The 16,947-nt window shown below is 37.4% G+C and overlaps 1 protein-coding gene across 2 annotated transcripts; it reads right to left on the bottom strand.

Moving 5' to 3' along the window:
• Nucleotides 1–924: 924 nt before the first annotated feature.
• LOC135199996 (uncharacterized) lies at nucleotides 925–15,433 on the bottom strand. 2 transcript variants are annotated; one of them, XM_064228192.1, is made up of 3 exons: nucleotides 15,289–15,433; nucleotides 5,501–5,618; nucleotides 925–4,172 (listed from the first exon to the last, which is right to left on the bottom strand). In XM_064228192.1, exons 2-3 carry the CDS (start codon nucleotides 5,602–5,604, stop codon nucleotides 2,648–2,650), a joined length of 1,629 nt encoding a protein of 542 aa, XP_064084262.1. In that variant the 5' UTR covers nucleotides 5,605–5,618; nucleotides 15,289–15,433; the 3' UTR covers nucleotides 925–2,647. The 2 variants fall into 2 exon arrangements, with proteins under 2 accessions (XP_064084262.1, XP_064084261.1); XM_064228191.1 differs by lacking the exon at nucleotides 15,289–15,433 and adding an exon at nucleotides 8,268–8,367.
• Between the last annotated feature and the right edge of the window lie 1,514 nt (nucleotides 15,434–16,947).

Genomic DNA, 16,947 nt, shown 5'->3' with positions numbered 1-16,947 from the left:
CAAATAGTGTTTTATGGGCCTTTTATCTTCATACTATACTGTTGTATTACAGTAAAAGGCATTCATATATATATATATATATATAAATATATATATATATATATATATATATATAAAAAATCACAGTAGATGCACGTGACTTCATAAATAAGCGAATACCACGGGAAATGATAGTCAGGAATCCAAGCGCTTTCGTCTTTATTCAGACATCGTCAAGGAGCTCCTTGACGATGTCTGAATAAAGACGAAAGCGCTTGGATTCCTGACTATCATTTCCCGTGGTATTCGCTATATATATATATATATATATATATATATATATATATATATATAATATATTATAAATTATACATATATATATATATATATATATAATATTATAGAGAGAGAGAGAGAGAGAGAGAGAGAGAGAGAGAGAGAGTTTTGAGAGAGAGTGTTTTGCTCGCCACCTTTTCCCACTCATTTGGGGAACTGCTAATGTCTTGGGCTTTAATGTTTATTGGAAGCGTTCATTCACAATGTGTCTCCATGAATTAAAATAAGAAAAGGGGTAAAATAAACAAGGAAATTCAGAGCTGACATATTTATTTATTAAAAAAAAACGAATTATTGATAAACATATGACAGAAAGGTAAATAACAAAACAAACTTACATAAGATATTGATTCTTAAACACGATTAAACTCTAGATGTGTAAATGAACACTCCATATAGATAACTGGATATATGAATATAAAAGATATATAAAATATATAAAATCAATACATATAATCAAATATAAAAGTAATGTTAATCACTGGCCCACCAACCCCCTGGCTAATATATATATATATATATATATATATATATATATATATATATATATATATATATATAGAGAGAGAGAGAGAGAGGAGAGTGGAGAGAGAGAGAGAGAGAGAGAGAGAGAGAGAGAGAGAGAAATTCTGGTTTCTCTGCGAGATAAGTAATAGTCATGTCACTACTAGTCTTTAGTACAAACTTTGGTATTTCTACAGAAGCAGTCCGCACGGACTGCAAGGAACGTTACCGCGGATACGACATCCACTAGGGATTGGGGCGTCCAATGTTTCGCCGTGTTTAGTACTGGCCCCTGGGGGGTTTAATTATAGTCGTCCGAATAAATATTACTTTAAATTCTTGTTCAGTAGTAAAACTGGATAGAAAAACCGCAACTGCCATAGTCTAGGCCGCCGCGGATAAGTACCCTAGATCTACCCAAACTTTAATTCGCAAAATCACGATCGCCGATGCTCAGGCCTTGAAGTACTACTGCACATACCGCGAAAAATCAACATTGTTGGACCATCCCAGATGAACTAGCTTGAACTGTGTAAGTCAGCTTAGACTATACATTTGTGCTTTGATACCTTTTTAATAGAAGTCAACTAAATGCATTGGTTTTCAAAAAGTTAACTCAATGTTCAAATACTGAATACTGTTAAACGAATTCTACACTTGACAACAGGGATTATTTTTTACGAGTCTCACTTTATGTCTACTGAATGTTACACATATGTATTAAAGTATCAACAGGGTGTCCATAAAGTCCCAGTACCATTACAAGTATTTATTGCTCGGAATGGCACTGGGACTTTATGGACACTTTGTATAACTGAGTATGGTATACGTAACATATGCCTCTTACATAAACAAAGACAGAAAGAGTTATGTCTCAGGAACGACTATTGTTCCCATGTCAATTTGACTTTGTTAAGCTCCTACTTGATAGATATGGAGCCACGCGCATACACAGGTTTTTCTGAGTACGTCTAAAACAGCCACTTTTTATTGAAATTCAGACACTTCTTGGAGTGTCTGTAAAATCCCATTTTCTATAATGCACTATGTACCATAAACCCCATTTTCTATAATGCACCATGCAACCTTAACTTCGAGAACATTCTGTTTTAAAAGGATTTCGCTATGGTTTTGGTTGTGGATGTGGTGGATGGATACGATGTCGGAACACGAATTGATATAAAGTTATGTTGCTGCCAAGATGCTTCTATTATTACGCCATTCTCCTTACCTAGAATAAACTTCTGAACACGAATATTAGCTATGTGGGAACGGTCAGAAAAGAGAGAGAGAGCGAGAGAGAATCACAATATTTAAGGACAGGACTGATTTACAGTCTAGTCCTAACGACAGGGGTGTTTATATATATACATAATAATGACTTCTCAACTCAGGCTTCCTCAGAGCATCCCAGGGAGAGGAATATTCTATACAATGAGCCAGCTCTCTTGAGCGACAGCCGTCTCGAAAAATTAAATTATAAGTCAAGACGAAAATTTAATCAAATACAGTAGGTCAAAGGCCAAACACTGGGGCTAATGAGGTCATTCAGCGCTGAAACAGAAATTGACAGTCAAAAGTTTTAATGGTGTAACAGGAGGAAAACCTCAAAGCAGTTGCGCTATGAATCAATTGTTAAGAGAGGGTGGAAAGTAAGATGGAAGAGAATATGAAAGGAGGTACAGTAAAAGGAATGAAAGGGGTAGCAGCAAGGGACAGAAGATGAGCTGCAAAGAACTTTTTTTTTTTTTACACATTGCGGTATTCGTGTAACTATTCTAACCTTTGAATTATCCATCGAAACACCCGAAGGACTTCAACAAAAACTTTAAGGCAACTGGTTTACGAAACCAAGCTTTAACAACGTGCGCTTTACACCAGATATCAAAGGCTCCTTAAACCTGAAGATATTCGTATCTCGAACGCTGTCGTTCCTGAAGGCTTTCTCACAAACGCTCTCTAAATGTTCAACGCAGTAATGGCGGTAATGTTGTAAATGGCCGTCTGACGTGTTCACAAAGTAGGGGGAACACCCAGCGCCGAGACAGGTCAATGGGAAGTGATTATGAATGGAGAGCACTCTCTCCGTATCGAAGAAGGACTTGATATAATGTTCTGGATGATTATAGTTACGACTACGACGCACATGCCGGAGCATGTGCATGTAGGGAGGAACGTCTCTTACCGTCTCATTCGAATATCCCATGTCGTCTAAGAAATAGACGTGTCGCATAACGTAACTAGACGGAGGCTTCTTCGATGTATCAAGAGCCTTTGCAACTACAATATTCATCATAGTTTCCCACGAGGAAGAGACCTTGGGTATTATAACCTCGTCAGTGTCCATAGCGCTGACGAACTTATACCTGTTGATGTTCTTCATGAAACAATCATTGTATGGGACCGTCTCCTCGTGCTCCTTTGGAATTTTGCCGATGAACCCCAAAAACATATTCAGGAGACCGAAGGCGTTGGGTCGCCTCCCAGACAAGGGGAGCTTTATGACTTCAACGCGACCTTGCTCTTCGTAGTAACTTAGGACCTTCGAAATATTTGGATGCATATCGTAATCGTAAAAGAAGACTTTATCAGCGCCTAAAATGAACAGAAGTTCGAGCCATTCAACCAACCGAACGCTGAAATCGACGAAAGGAAAGCTCATTCCCTTCACACACACTGCAAAACCTTCCTTCTTGCCAGATGGAGGAAGGATGTTGTTTACCTTTAGATTTGTCTTCGCATTGTCACAAGGCTTTTCAACTACAGACACAGCTTGTGGGACAGTACCTCTGTATTCATGAGGCACTTGACAAGAGAACATGTATGGCTGCATCACTCCATTCTCATACACGCCCATTGCAGCCCTCCATAGGTATCTGTGCTCAAATACAGGAGCGAATGCTGGTTCCTTGTGTTCTTCGAACCACAACTGACAAAAGAGAGATGTTTTGACGTTGATCTTAGCGATCTGACCTATGATACGCACCGCCGGTGCTTCTTTGACCAAAGTTCTGTTATCGAAGTATGCACCAAACAGATGGTAGGGTCCGTCAACAGTCTGAAGTTCTTGCCAGTGGGTGTCGACGTAATTCAGGTCATAAAGAGACGGGAATTGCGCACACGAAGTATTCTTCGATAAATCTTTGTCCTTCACTTCCAGCCAGAATCTGACGGGGAGATTGGGTGTCCTCTTCTCCATCCGAGCTGCCATTTCATCCCGAGAGAGCTTGGTGGATTTAAAAACTAGGAGAATGTCCTGTGAGTCATCATTCCTTAATGCACCATCCAAACCCAATGATGGAAACCGTCCTTGCTCAAGACTTGAGATAAAAGTGTTGACGCTCAACGATGCACTGTAAAAAAAACAAAATGAAATCATTTTTCACGAACAAAATATTCTTTGAATATTCTATAGATATCTGGTAAATGTAAATCAACCCGTGCAAAACTTAGTTTATTCCTTTCTGGATGAATTTCAGGGCTCTTTCTTCAAGTATGACCTATGTATATTTTGATCTGTGTGGAAAGATAGTCCCTGAATGCACACTGAAGGAATTTGGATTCTTATTATAACCGAGACTGAATAGGCGTCAGAAACCCAAATATATAGATGCAGATTCCTGCTTACAAACAGTTTTGTGAAAAGTTTGCAACTGCGTTGATGGTCAAATGGCAACAACACTCAAGCATAAGCCTAATGATTCTTGGCAACCCTCCATTAGGAAAGACTTTTTTTTATATTATTTGCCAACTATTGAGACGACCATCTTTCCATCTTCCTTTCTTTTCCAGACTTTCATTCAAACATGTCTTCCTTTCTTTTCCAGACTTTTATTCAAACATCTGTCTTCCTTTCTTCTCCAGACTTTCATTCAAACATCCGTAGTCCTTTCTTCTCCAGGCTTTCATTCAAACATCAATCTTACTTTCTTTTCCAGACTTTCATTCAAACATCCATCTTCCTTTCTTTTCCAGACTTTCATTCAAACATCAATCTTACTTTCTTTTCCAGACTTTCATTCAAACATCCATCTTCCTTTCTTTTCCAGACTTTCATTCAAACATCCATCTGCCCTTCCTTTCCTGACATTCATTCAAACATCCATCTTCCTTTCTTTTCCAGAGTTTCATTCAAACATTCATCTTCCTTTCTTTTCCAGAAAGTACTACAATTCTCAGCATGGTGAGATTCGGCAGAATAGCGTCCTTCTCATTTGAACGATTTCTTTTCCATACGTTGAACTTGGTCAGTAAGCTTGTCTATACATCTCCAAACCATGGCTGGTCATTTGTCCTGAATTTGACGCCTTCTCTTGGGACATACCTTATCAAATTAGCCATCAGCATTTCATTTAACGTCTTCCTGGGATCAGGATCTAATTTAGCATTTGAAATATTAAGTGCCTTATAAGCTTCTTCAATAATGCTATCCAAATTGGTTCTTGCGATCCAAATTGGTTCTAGACGTCAGCTAGATCTTCACAAGTTCATACATATATTCACAGACCTTTCGTGAATGAGGCCTAATCTATTTCTAGAGTTATGCGTAGGGTCCTCAATTAACAGGGCAAATTTGGATGATACACACACCTAAAAACTGGTTAGGTATAAAAGCACTGGAAGAGTTATCTATACGCTTTTATCAGGAAACGAAATGAAAATAAGGTCCTTTTAACATTACCTATAACAGAGTAAAAGCATGAGGCACACTACTAAAAATGCTACGAAAACCTTGAACATTGCTCGCCTGGGCGTCCGTCGAAACATGGCTACAACGAGTCCCATTAGCTTCCACGTTTCTGAAACAAGAAGAAGATAATTATTACTCATGACCATTGCGCCTTGCTTGGAAATCCTTTAGATCAGCAATAGCTGGCACGAACGAAGTCTCATACTACCTCTTTTCTAGATCTTCTTTTTAGTTTAGTGTCCACACTATTACTTTAGCAAATTTCGCGTATGTGACTGCCAGATCGGAATGTTGAGATGTTATAGTAGATTTGTAATGATAAACATATCAAATTACATGATAAAAAGAAATGTAATACATTCCTTAGAATAAAAGCATAGGTAACTCTGAATCAGGTCACAGGTCGATGAGGAAAGAATTGCCCAAGATGTTTAAGATGACTAATGTTAACCAAAAAAGAGGTGTTCATTCGTACACACATATCTTTTGCTAGGTTTGGTAACCTATTGCACTTTAAATAATTCTGTAATAAGAGATCACTTCTTCTTCGCCCTCCATCTATCTCAGATATCAAAGCTCTTCTCCGAAAAAGTCTATCTCAAGAATGTAACTGCTAAGAGAATAAATATATTTTGGCCACTTCCGTGTTTCCACGACATCCTCCGAAACATACCAAGACTATGAAGGAGAATTAAGGAATATACCCTTCCTGCCTGCAGAAGGGAGGAGCGATGAGAGAGAGAGTAGAGGAGAGAAGAGAGATGAGATGAGAGAGACGACTGAGAGAGAGAGAGAGAGAGAGAGAGAGAGAGACTGTGTACGGACACTTTAACACACAGGTGTGTCCAGTCCCTTATGATGTTCCTGATTGGCTGTTGATACGCCAATCCAAGTTCCACCTCTCCTGAGGGATACTTTTGAAAGACGTATCCCTCAGGAGAGGTGGTACATACATCCTGCCTGTGTTAACTCTCTCTCGAGAATGTCCAGCCGTGAGATTGGTTTATCAACAGCCAGTCAGGAGCGTCATAAGGGACTGGCCAAGACATCAGGTGCACGGTTGATGTGAATCTACTATTGTGAGTCGAATGATTACCAGTGATTTTTCTTAATAAGATGAAGTCTGAGTACAAAAGAACTCAACGCCTAGCTCTGACACAAACGGTTTCATTGTCTACTTCCATTTCTTGATCAAATAAGTTAATCAAAAGTTATACTATAATAGAGTGGCAGTACCGTCATTATCATTATTAATATTTTTGTTATCAACATGTTATTTCTTTCGACAGGAAGCTTATAATTTTGCACAACGGTGTTGAGCTAGCAGTCACTATCATTGAAAATGAAGATAGCTTTATTTGTTATATTAAGGAAAAATAAAAAATAAAATTCATATCGATCAACACCGCCCTTGGAACCAAATATATCAAAACGGTAACATCACAGTCTAAATATGAGAGAAACAGTAACATTTCATGAAGAGGAGCAACACTTTTCATCAAACTCAGATATTCTACTTGGTTTATAATAATCCTTTCCAAATATTCTGGGGAGGTTGAAAACCCTTTACCGATAAAGGAAGATATATTTTATTTATTTTTTTAAATTGCTTAGTTTACCCGACATCTTCAATTCAATTTGTCCATCTGCTTGCTTATACGAGGCTTCTGCCCAACTCAACCGCGGGAAAGAAGATTCCGTCATCTCTAACGTTTATACTGGCCATTCACACCAAGATATCCTCCGTAACTTATTCTCGATGCATGAATGTGTTCTCGGTGGTCTTAGTTCAACTCCCATTCAGAAAGCGTAGCAACTATCCTATTCTTATTGGGAAACGCCTACGCGGACCTTTGAAGTGGCGAAATTGGATGCAAACACAACGATGAATAAGTTGTCAGTTTCGCAGCGCAATAGAAATATTTTGCAAGCCATAGGTTTTAAATTTTTATTCAAAAACATTCAGTAAACAAGTTACCATTTTCGAACATTTTTGCACGGTCAGTTCTCACGAGAATTCGGTTTGCTGTTTTTAATCTAATCCGTTATTAAGGAAAAAAATAGACTAACAGCTATTTAATTAATGCCCCCTTGAGCGAGCCTTATTGTTAATACATATATTTACTCGAATGGCCGTTTCACTTGATAGAGAAACACCCCTATTTTCATTTCTAAAGTTAAAGATGTATATATGTATATATATATATTATATATTATATATATATATATATATATATATATATGCACAATGTATAAAAAGAAAATTGATTAGATTAAAAACAGCATACCGAATTCTCGTGAGAACTGACCGTGCAAAAATGCTCCAACATGGTAACTTGTTTACTGAATTTTTTTGAATAAAAATTGAACCTATAGCTGCAAATATTTCTTGCTGCGAAACTGACAACTTATTTATCGTTGTGTTTGCATCCAATTTCGCCTCTTCAAAGGTCCACGTAGGCGTTTCCCAATAAGAATAGGATATTATATATATATATATATTATATATTATATATATATATATATATATATATAATTAATATTAATATATAACTTGAACTTCAGAAATGAAAATAGGGGTTTTTCTCTACCAAGTGAAACAGACATTCGAGTAAATGTATATATTAACAATAAGGCGATGGATGGTAAGCAGACCATGGAGCTAGCAAACGTGTATTCACAACCGTATCACTTTAAGACCTACTGCATCGCCCACCGGAGCTGATTAGGCTACACAGGTATATATATATATACATACCCGACCCGTAATTAAGAATGAACTGGCGAAGCTATCGGAACCAGGATCCGTAAGAGCAACGGCGGATGCTAGCTGTCCTCCTCTGCGCTTAAGAGGCAATGACTGACTTTAGTAACAATCGAGTGATGTACTGCAGCTGCCAGACACACTTGTTTAGTACGTGGCAAACATTGAGGTGAATTCGTTACAAGTTATAAAGTAATTTGTATTGTTCTCATAGGATATTCTTTTATAAGTGCCACAGCAAAGAGTAACTTCCCCTCAGTATTTGTATGCTATGTTGTAAAATGTATAGGTTTTATGTTCAGACCCTATAATAAGATTAACTTATAAGTTAATGTTAGGAATAACGTAAATTTTTAATCGTGCGTTTTGTACCCTTATATTCTGCTATGCTTAGCTGCATTGGGACCGTCGGCACGTAGTGGCAAGAGGTCACTTACCCCACCACTCTGAAATCCTGTGACCACAGGTTACAGTTTCTTTTCAAATGAACAGTGACTAACTTGAAAAAAATATATTACATTTAACTATATCACTTTGTTTTCCTTCCATTCTACAGTACATTCTGTCATTTTAAGTAAATGAAAAGTATCCTTATTGTACTGTATACGATTTGTATGCAGTATATAACTGCGTTATTCTTTCACGAAATGTTTGAATTCGGTTGAACAGTACCCACTATACGAAACTATATAAAAAAAAAGGTCAATGTAAGCTTCTGTATTTTTTTCCATTGCATCTTGCTTCACTTAAATTATTGGCATCGCAATTCCACTTCATATAATATATTTGTATAATTTGGGCAAGCCCCCCCACCCCTGCCCCCCTTTGGAAAAAAATGCTGCGAGTGTCCATGTTTAGGAAGTGCTGAAAAGTACGAAATAAGTCCAGCGAGACTTTCGATCTCTTCCTGTTATAAGAAAATCAACACGTAAACCGATTTGAGGCGCACAAGTGTCGGTGTCGGACGCGCTGAAGATTCGTCTTTGTTCTTTGCCCAGATGTATATGTAATGACTATTTCATGTTCGAGGCTTCTAGATTGATTGTTTGTTTGTATGGTGTTTTCACGTTGCACGGAACCAGTGGTTATCCAGTAACGGGACCAACGGCTATGCGTGACTTCCGAACTACGTCGCAAGTGAACTTTTATCACCAGAAATACACATCCCTAACTCCTCAATGGAATGGCCGAGAATCGAACTCGCGGCCAGCGAGGTGGCAAAGCGCCAGTGGCATGGTTGGTTTGGTGTTTGCTTCTCACCTCGGTGGTCGCGGGTTCGATTCCCGCCCATTCCATTGAGGAGTGAGAGATGTGTATTTCTGGTGATAGAAGTTCACTCTCAACGTGGTTCGGAAGTCACGTAAAGCCTTTGGTCCCGTTGCTGAATAACCACTGGTTCCACGCAACGTAAAAACACCATACAAGCAGCGAGGTGCCAGGCTAAGACCATACCGATCACGCCACTGAGGCGCTTTGAAGCTTCTAGAAGCATTACTAAACATTCCGAATACAATACGACATATGCAGGAAATGACGTCATAGTGTCCTTACGAGAATATTCTTCAATTCATTTTCGTAATTAAGAGACTTTTCTTATGAAACTGTTTGATATGACTGATAAATTAACTCTTATCTCTCTCGATTTGTCAAAAGATAATTTTTTGACTCGTAAGTAATTTAATTTGCAGGTGGAATGAGCAGTACCTAGTTCCCAAAACTGCTGTGACGTCACGGTTCGCTTGCGATAATCATTTAAAATCATTTCTTCCATGTCAAGAGAATTATGTTCTGAAATCGTGTAGTACTGTTACTATACTCTGTTTTTTTCCATCTGTCCATCCGCCTGTGGTGTTTGCGCATGGTAACACTGCGTCCCGGGCTTTAAATAATATCCTAATTCGAATATTAACGGTGTAATTCGCATACAGTAAATTATTAAACACTTTTCAGTTGCAAATGCACTCCCAGATATCCTTTTATTTACCTAAAACTTACACATAGCGTAACTATTTTAAGCCCTGGACGCAGTGTTACCATGCGCAAACACCACAGGCGGATGGAAAAAAACAGAGTATAGTTAAAAGTCGTAATCATTCTCTTTCCCTCTCGTTTTAAAACGGAATATATCAAGTTTTGAAGAAAACCTGATACTAAAATGTTTTTACGTCATCCATTTTGCATCTTGTTATTGTTTTGTTTGCATAGAACAAGTGGTTATTCAGCAATGGGACCAACGGCTTTACGTGACTTACGAACCACGTCGAGAGTGAACTTCTATCACCAGAAATACACATCTCTAACCCCTCAGTGGCATGCCCGAACTCGCGGAGACCGAGGTGATTGGCAAAGACCATACCAACAACGCTTTTTTCTTTTTCTTTCTTTTTTTGCATCTTGTCGATCAGTAGTTCCCATAGAAGAGAGGGTCATTCTGATATTAGACTCAACTTCCGTTGGTTGTACCTCTGGAGCCGTTCGAGCTGGCTCATCATCTCCCCCCCCCCCCCCCGCCTCTCTCTCTCTCTCTCTCTCTCATCTCGTCTGGCTCTCTCTCTCTCTCTCTCTCTCTCTCTCTCTCTCTCCCAGCAGAGGGAAATTGTTATTTTTACCTTAACGTAAAAGATTTTGTACTTAATGGTCACTCGTAACTTTTGAATTTATCTAATTTCTTAATAGCATAGTGGTTATTTATGGAATCTGAACAGATTTTATAAACGTGTTCTTGTAACTGTGCCTATGAGAATTTGGAAGTTACAGCAAAAGGAACAATTGGTACCAGGTAATGTGTTATTACAAGTTTTATGAGCACTTAAAAAAATATTTAGTGTGTTTAGGTAGGTAATTATTTCACTTTTTTCACATTTCAATTTTTGTGTGTGTTTTATGTTTAGTTCTTTTGAAGTGTATCTTTTATATGTTCTCTGTGCTTACTATTTTATTAAGTGTTTTTGCAATTTTGCATTCACATTTTGTTTGATAAACTTAGGTGTTTCTTACTGATTTAACATTGCATATTTGATTTAATTTAACACTTGTGAATTAATTTGCATTTACTTGAGAGTTCTTTTCAAATTTTAATTGTTGCTTAACAATTTTAATCTAGATTGAGTAACTGAATTTCTTGATTAAATAATTTTGATTTCATTTTGTGGGTGAAACTGGGGACATAGAGCAAGTACTTTCGTGGTTTATTTCTACGAAAAGTACTGTTCCAAGTCCCTATAGTTTCACTCAAGGTCTTGGTTTCACTTACCTTTCTACCGTGAATTTAAGGATATTCTCAAGATATATATATATATATATATATATATAATATATCTGTATATATATATATATATATAATGGTACCAACATTATTAGAGAATCGAAGAGTTATTATCAGAACGTATTAGCAAAACCTACACGCACATAAAGAACTAGACTAAAAGAACGATGAACGTGGGACCCGGTGTTAACAACAGAGCCTTCCATATGAAGGAACAATGCCTGTAGAAAATCCGTAGAAATATGAAAAAGCTTTTTCGCAAGCTGTGTCAAGTCAAGGGGCTAGCTGAAACCTCCCATATGACCAAAACGGTTTAAAAAACCTTAGACAATGTTTATACTTCGCTAGACCTAAGATGATGTATACTCTCGCCTCGACTACACGAAAATGATGACACGTCAGAGTGCTAAGGATTAATTCCTACAGTCCATTAGAGGGAGACCTTCTGGCAAATGTACAGATTAGGATTCAATGCTCCTTTGTTTAAATGGGGACGAGCTAAAAACTTAGGCCCCCCTCCCTCAAGAGTAGACCTATGAAAAGCCTTAGACCAAGAATACCCCAAAGACACACCCTTCAAGGGTCGGAGTGTGGCAAAAGGAGGCGGCAGATTCGTCAATAGCAACAGGGACAGATGGCAGGTGGTGTTCGAAGAAAAGGGAAATAGCCACTCACACATAATGAGTCTTTTAGGACATTCCCCTATCCCATAGTCAAAACAGACAAGCCACAGGCGGTGCTAGGGAGATTATATCCAAATATGAAAGGATAAACACAGAAGAGGAGAGAGCAGAAGATAGGCAGAACACAAAAGGAAAGGCGGCAGACGCCAGCAGAGGGAGAGTGTTAAGTGTGCGTGGGGAAAGCGTGGCAGACTAATAAAATTATAAGGTACAGGTGTTCTTTTAAAATAGACTCCAACAACCCAGCTCTGCACAAAATGCCACATCTTTATCAACATTTTTATCATTCTTTGTTTCAACGTAGCTTCGAACTCAGTAATCTAAATGCATCCTGTTCAATCTTAAATAAATATTGGAGTTTAGAAAAAAAAAATTCAAAAACTGCAAAACACCGGGGACAAGGTGACCTCAGGTAACTTTCTATAGGTTTAAAGATGAACTGCGTACTACAGTGAAGTTGCCGAAATATATTGAAACTGTGCATAACCTTTGCAAGGTAATAATGGAAAAGCCCTTCGCTGAGAAACTCTTGTTCAAATACAATAATAATATTGTATTCAAATATTGCTAATCTCTGCCAGAACCACGCAGCAGGGGGAACCCTGAGTGCACATAACATAATTCCGTTGGACACTTGAACCGGTCCTCCACCCTGGACCTTGTATACCCCACCCCATTACGAACAATTGCATACGTTTCATCCTCCACCAGACAAACTGTTCTGATTGACTAAGAAGAAGAAATAAACACATATACTATACATACTATGACTGTGATTTGATCAAAGGACCGGATCCTTTTCAACCTAGTCGATGTCAGTGACAGAAAACATCGAAACACACTGTCCAAAACGTATCCTATGTTGTTAACATACGTCAGTAGATTATAACTCTCAGAGCTAAAAGTTATGACAGGCTTCGTGCCAATCAAGCTCCGAAAGCAAATTTTTTAATCACTCGCGATTCTATCAAAACCAATTCTCATATCACCCATTTAACATTTTTTTACATACATAAATAAAAACAGAGCAAAATCAGTGACGTCATCGCTGAGCCATTATACTTGAAAATCTAATAGTTATCATCACTGAAGTCCTGTCTTCTCTGCCCGCTGGTTCGAATCCACGAGAGGACAAAATTATTATCAACTAAAAAATTCTCCTAAAGTTAACATATATGAAAATATATTAACTCCGAGGTAGAGATAATTAGATATTAAAGGACAGTTGTAGCTTTGTATATATATATATATATATATATATATATATATATATATATATATATATATATATATAATATTCCACTGAATGTTGAATTCAAACTTAAACGAAATCTGATGTACCTTCTACAAAATACAACTTAACTTTAACTATGCCGATTACATGGTGCTAACCTCTGCAATCATCGAAAGGTTTCTACCAAAAACAAGACCTAATCGATATTTGCCGTGACTGGGTACATACCCCGGATTTGTTTATCATTTAACAATCATTACTACCTAGCCAGTGTTACCTAAATCAACCAATGTGAAGTGAGGTCTTACTCGTGCACATTTTCCTACTGACGATTTTTGTTTTACACATTAAAGCCGATCTCGAGGTCTTTGGGGTTTTTATCAATGTTCCTATCATTATCATACTTTTAACAGTTACAACTTTTCGCATTTATCGCCACACCTGTTTACCTACTTAACTCCATGAAAGGCGGCAGCTGTCGATACAAAAATGTGTTCCCTTAGGGAATTACGACTCGTATAAATTTAGCTAACCCGTTCAAGCAATTTTCTACGTATAACACTTATTTGTGAACAGCCGTAATATGGCGTGCACTGACTGCACTAACCCCATTGAGCGTTAGGCTTTAAAAACGTATTTTATTGTATTTCATCATTAACAGCTGTAGAGTAGTTTAGTGTAGGCTAACTATTAAGAGTTGCCTTTTCTCCCTCTAACTGTATGTTTGTTCGTGTATTTGCATACGGATTATGGCTGAAAAATAATGGCATATAACATTGTTATCAATACCGCCATGACGAGCATCGTCCTTAATTAGGGTGACCATACGTCCCCTTTTGACTCTTTATCCCCCAAAAAATTGCGGTCGTGGGGGGACGCCCCCCTTTCAGCCTTATCTCCCACATTTGTCCTCCCCTGCCATTGCACATGTATTTAGTTATATAAATTGCTGATTTTTGTTTTCTTTTAACAAATCTGTATGGTTTCCCACACTGACCCATACACCGCATGCTTCGTTTTCTTTAAACAACCCATACACCGCATGCTTCGTTTTCTTTAAACAAATGGAAGAAGGGAACTAACGTGGCTTCTGTACACGCATGATACAGTGAACAACTGATCCTACAATTGTTCATGTCTGTGCTGATAATGTATTGCCCCGGCTAGTACGCAACCAGCCCTTGACATACGATATAGTACGTATATCTATTACGGTTATCATGTGAACCAAAAGGAAAGCTACTTTCAACAGAGATTTAGAACAAGAATATCCTTTCATAAAGGAAAGAAAAAGTGAAAGTGATGTCAAATGCATAAAGTGTATACATCATCTTTTTCGATACCGAATGGTGGAAAATATGATATTGGACGTCACATAACGACCGATAGACATAAGCATGCCAATGCATCCGCCTTATAAGCAAGTCGATGAATTTACAACGGCTCAACATAAGTGCAAGTGCACATGGGCTTACTATATACTTTTGTCCCCCTTTCGCAAGTTAAATAAATGGTCACCCTATCCTTAATCGCTCTGAAATGACAATCGGGCCCTGCAATAATTATACTACGTAAGCGTTGATGTGACTATCAGAACGTAGGCTAACCAACTGAATCGTTATATTTCGGTGTATGTTGGTATACTGCGGTAAATATTGGTATAATCTTAATGTATTTCCGTATATGCTTGTATATGTCGGTAATGAAATGAATCGTACAAAACATTCAATCGTCCATATGACAGTAAATATGACACTAGCCTAGGTATAGACTTCACCTGCCACTTCAATATTCGAATATGATTAGAGCTAAAATACAATAATGAAGACTTACTGAGACACGCCACCGTCAGGGTTTAAACCATGGTTTCGTCATAAATCACTTGTTAATGCACTTGTAAGAAAACCTCATTTTTGTCAAATCATAAGGCCGTGTACCTAGCTACCGTCTCTGCTTCAATACTGATGAATAGGATGTGACTGTGAGCCGGTTGCGCTTAGTTTCCGGTAATTGATTACACTCTGGCTAACAATAGGTGAGACTCAGTGGTGATTAGCGATGTTGCCATGTTTTTTTTAAACACGTTCAAACTTTTCAGGAAAAAGGGTGACAATTTGGTAGATTTGACAAATTTTTTAGTGGCCCTGTCATTTCCTCATGTATGGATGATTTAGGGAAGTGAAAACTAAGGGTCACAGTAATGAGAGGATTATCTGTCACCTCCCTCCCTCCATTCGTCGGTACAAAAGCAAAACACGGACATCAAAACATTACACTACTTAGACCTTGCTGTACATTTTTAGAGTTGCTTGATGCAAAATTTAATTAGAATTATCTACTATTTATATTTACTATATATATATTACATATATGATATTAATAATATATATATATATATAATATATATATAATATTATATATATATATTAATAATCTAAATAAATAAGTTTAATGTGGTGGCTCCAAAGCCTCATGCAACATGATTCTTTTCGTATCGTCCAGAATCTCAGACTCAACGTGACGTGGCCATGTAGTGTTAAACTTTTTTTTCTAATGTCATACATGTCTTAGAAAAGTTTGTGAATTCACAGCTAGCCCCATTTTCTTTATGGTTATATAAATATGATCCATTTTATATATTTGTATAATTCGTAATCTTTGTGATTTGAACTTTTTTTTTACGCTGCTAAGTGTGGTGTGATAAGGTTAGCGGTGCCATCAATGAAAGCACACTTAACATGCTCCTCGGACTGGTCAACATAACTACGTCTGCTGCAAAATGACAGTAGGCTTTATAAGCTCAACAGTCATAACAACATTTTCAAAGTAAGAATATGAATTAAAACAGTTTTATTCTTTGAATGTTGAAGCTTTCTGCTGTGTTTAAGCAGCTTTTATTTGCAAAATGTTTTATAGACCTAACAGAATAATCTAAGCCTTCTGGGATGTAATCTGTTATTAATGAATTTATGTGTAGGGATTACTTGTTCTTTGACGAATACAATAGGAATATGAATTACAACCAGTTTTCTTTGGATGTTGAAGTTTTAGGCTGTGTTTAAGCTGCCTGTATGTTGCAAAATGATTTATAGGCCTAAAAGAATAATCTAAGCCTTCTGAGATGTAATCTGTTACTAATGTTTTTATTTGTAGAGATTACCTGTTCTCTGGGGAATATAATATGATGATGATTTTGATTATATGGAGAAGATGGCTATTATTATCATAAGTATTAATATCGAGGCGTATGGAACACTTGTTTTTCAACTGTTTTAAAATATTATTTTCTTAAAAGTCCTTCTTCTCGCTTATGGTGTATAATTTATTCTTTCATGGGGTAACTTAAAGTGCAAGAATGTGTAGATAACCTCATTTGCTTTCTGGCTTGAAAATATTAATAGAGAGATGTAAATGTTAAGTGTAAAGAAATCTAACCCCTAGGCCTAGGAACAATATCTTGGTTACTGACAAAAGAATAGTTGCATAGGCGAA

Source organism: Macrobrachium nipponense, chromosome 26 (assembly GCF_015104395.2).
Source record: "Macrobrachium nipponense isolate FS-2020 chromosome 26, ASM1510439v2, whole genome shotgun sequence".
NCBI lineage: Eukaryota > Metazoa > Arthropoda > Malacostraca > Decapoda > Palaemonidae > Macrobrachium > Macrobrachium nipponense.
This window is presented reverse-complemented; position numbering and strand designations above follow the sequence as displayed.

Excerpts from the sequence above, each read along its gene's own strand:
- LOC135199996 (XM_064228192.1), bottom strand. The coding sequence starts at position 5,604 with ATGGGACTCGTTGTAGCCATGTTTCGACGGACGCCCAGGCGAGCAATG. Across the intron at positions 4,173-5,500 it reads ATGCTTTTACTCTGTTATAG|TGCATCGTTGAGCGTCAACA; the intron begins GTAATGTTAAAA and ends TTTTTTTTACAG.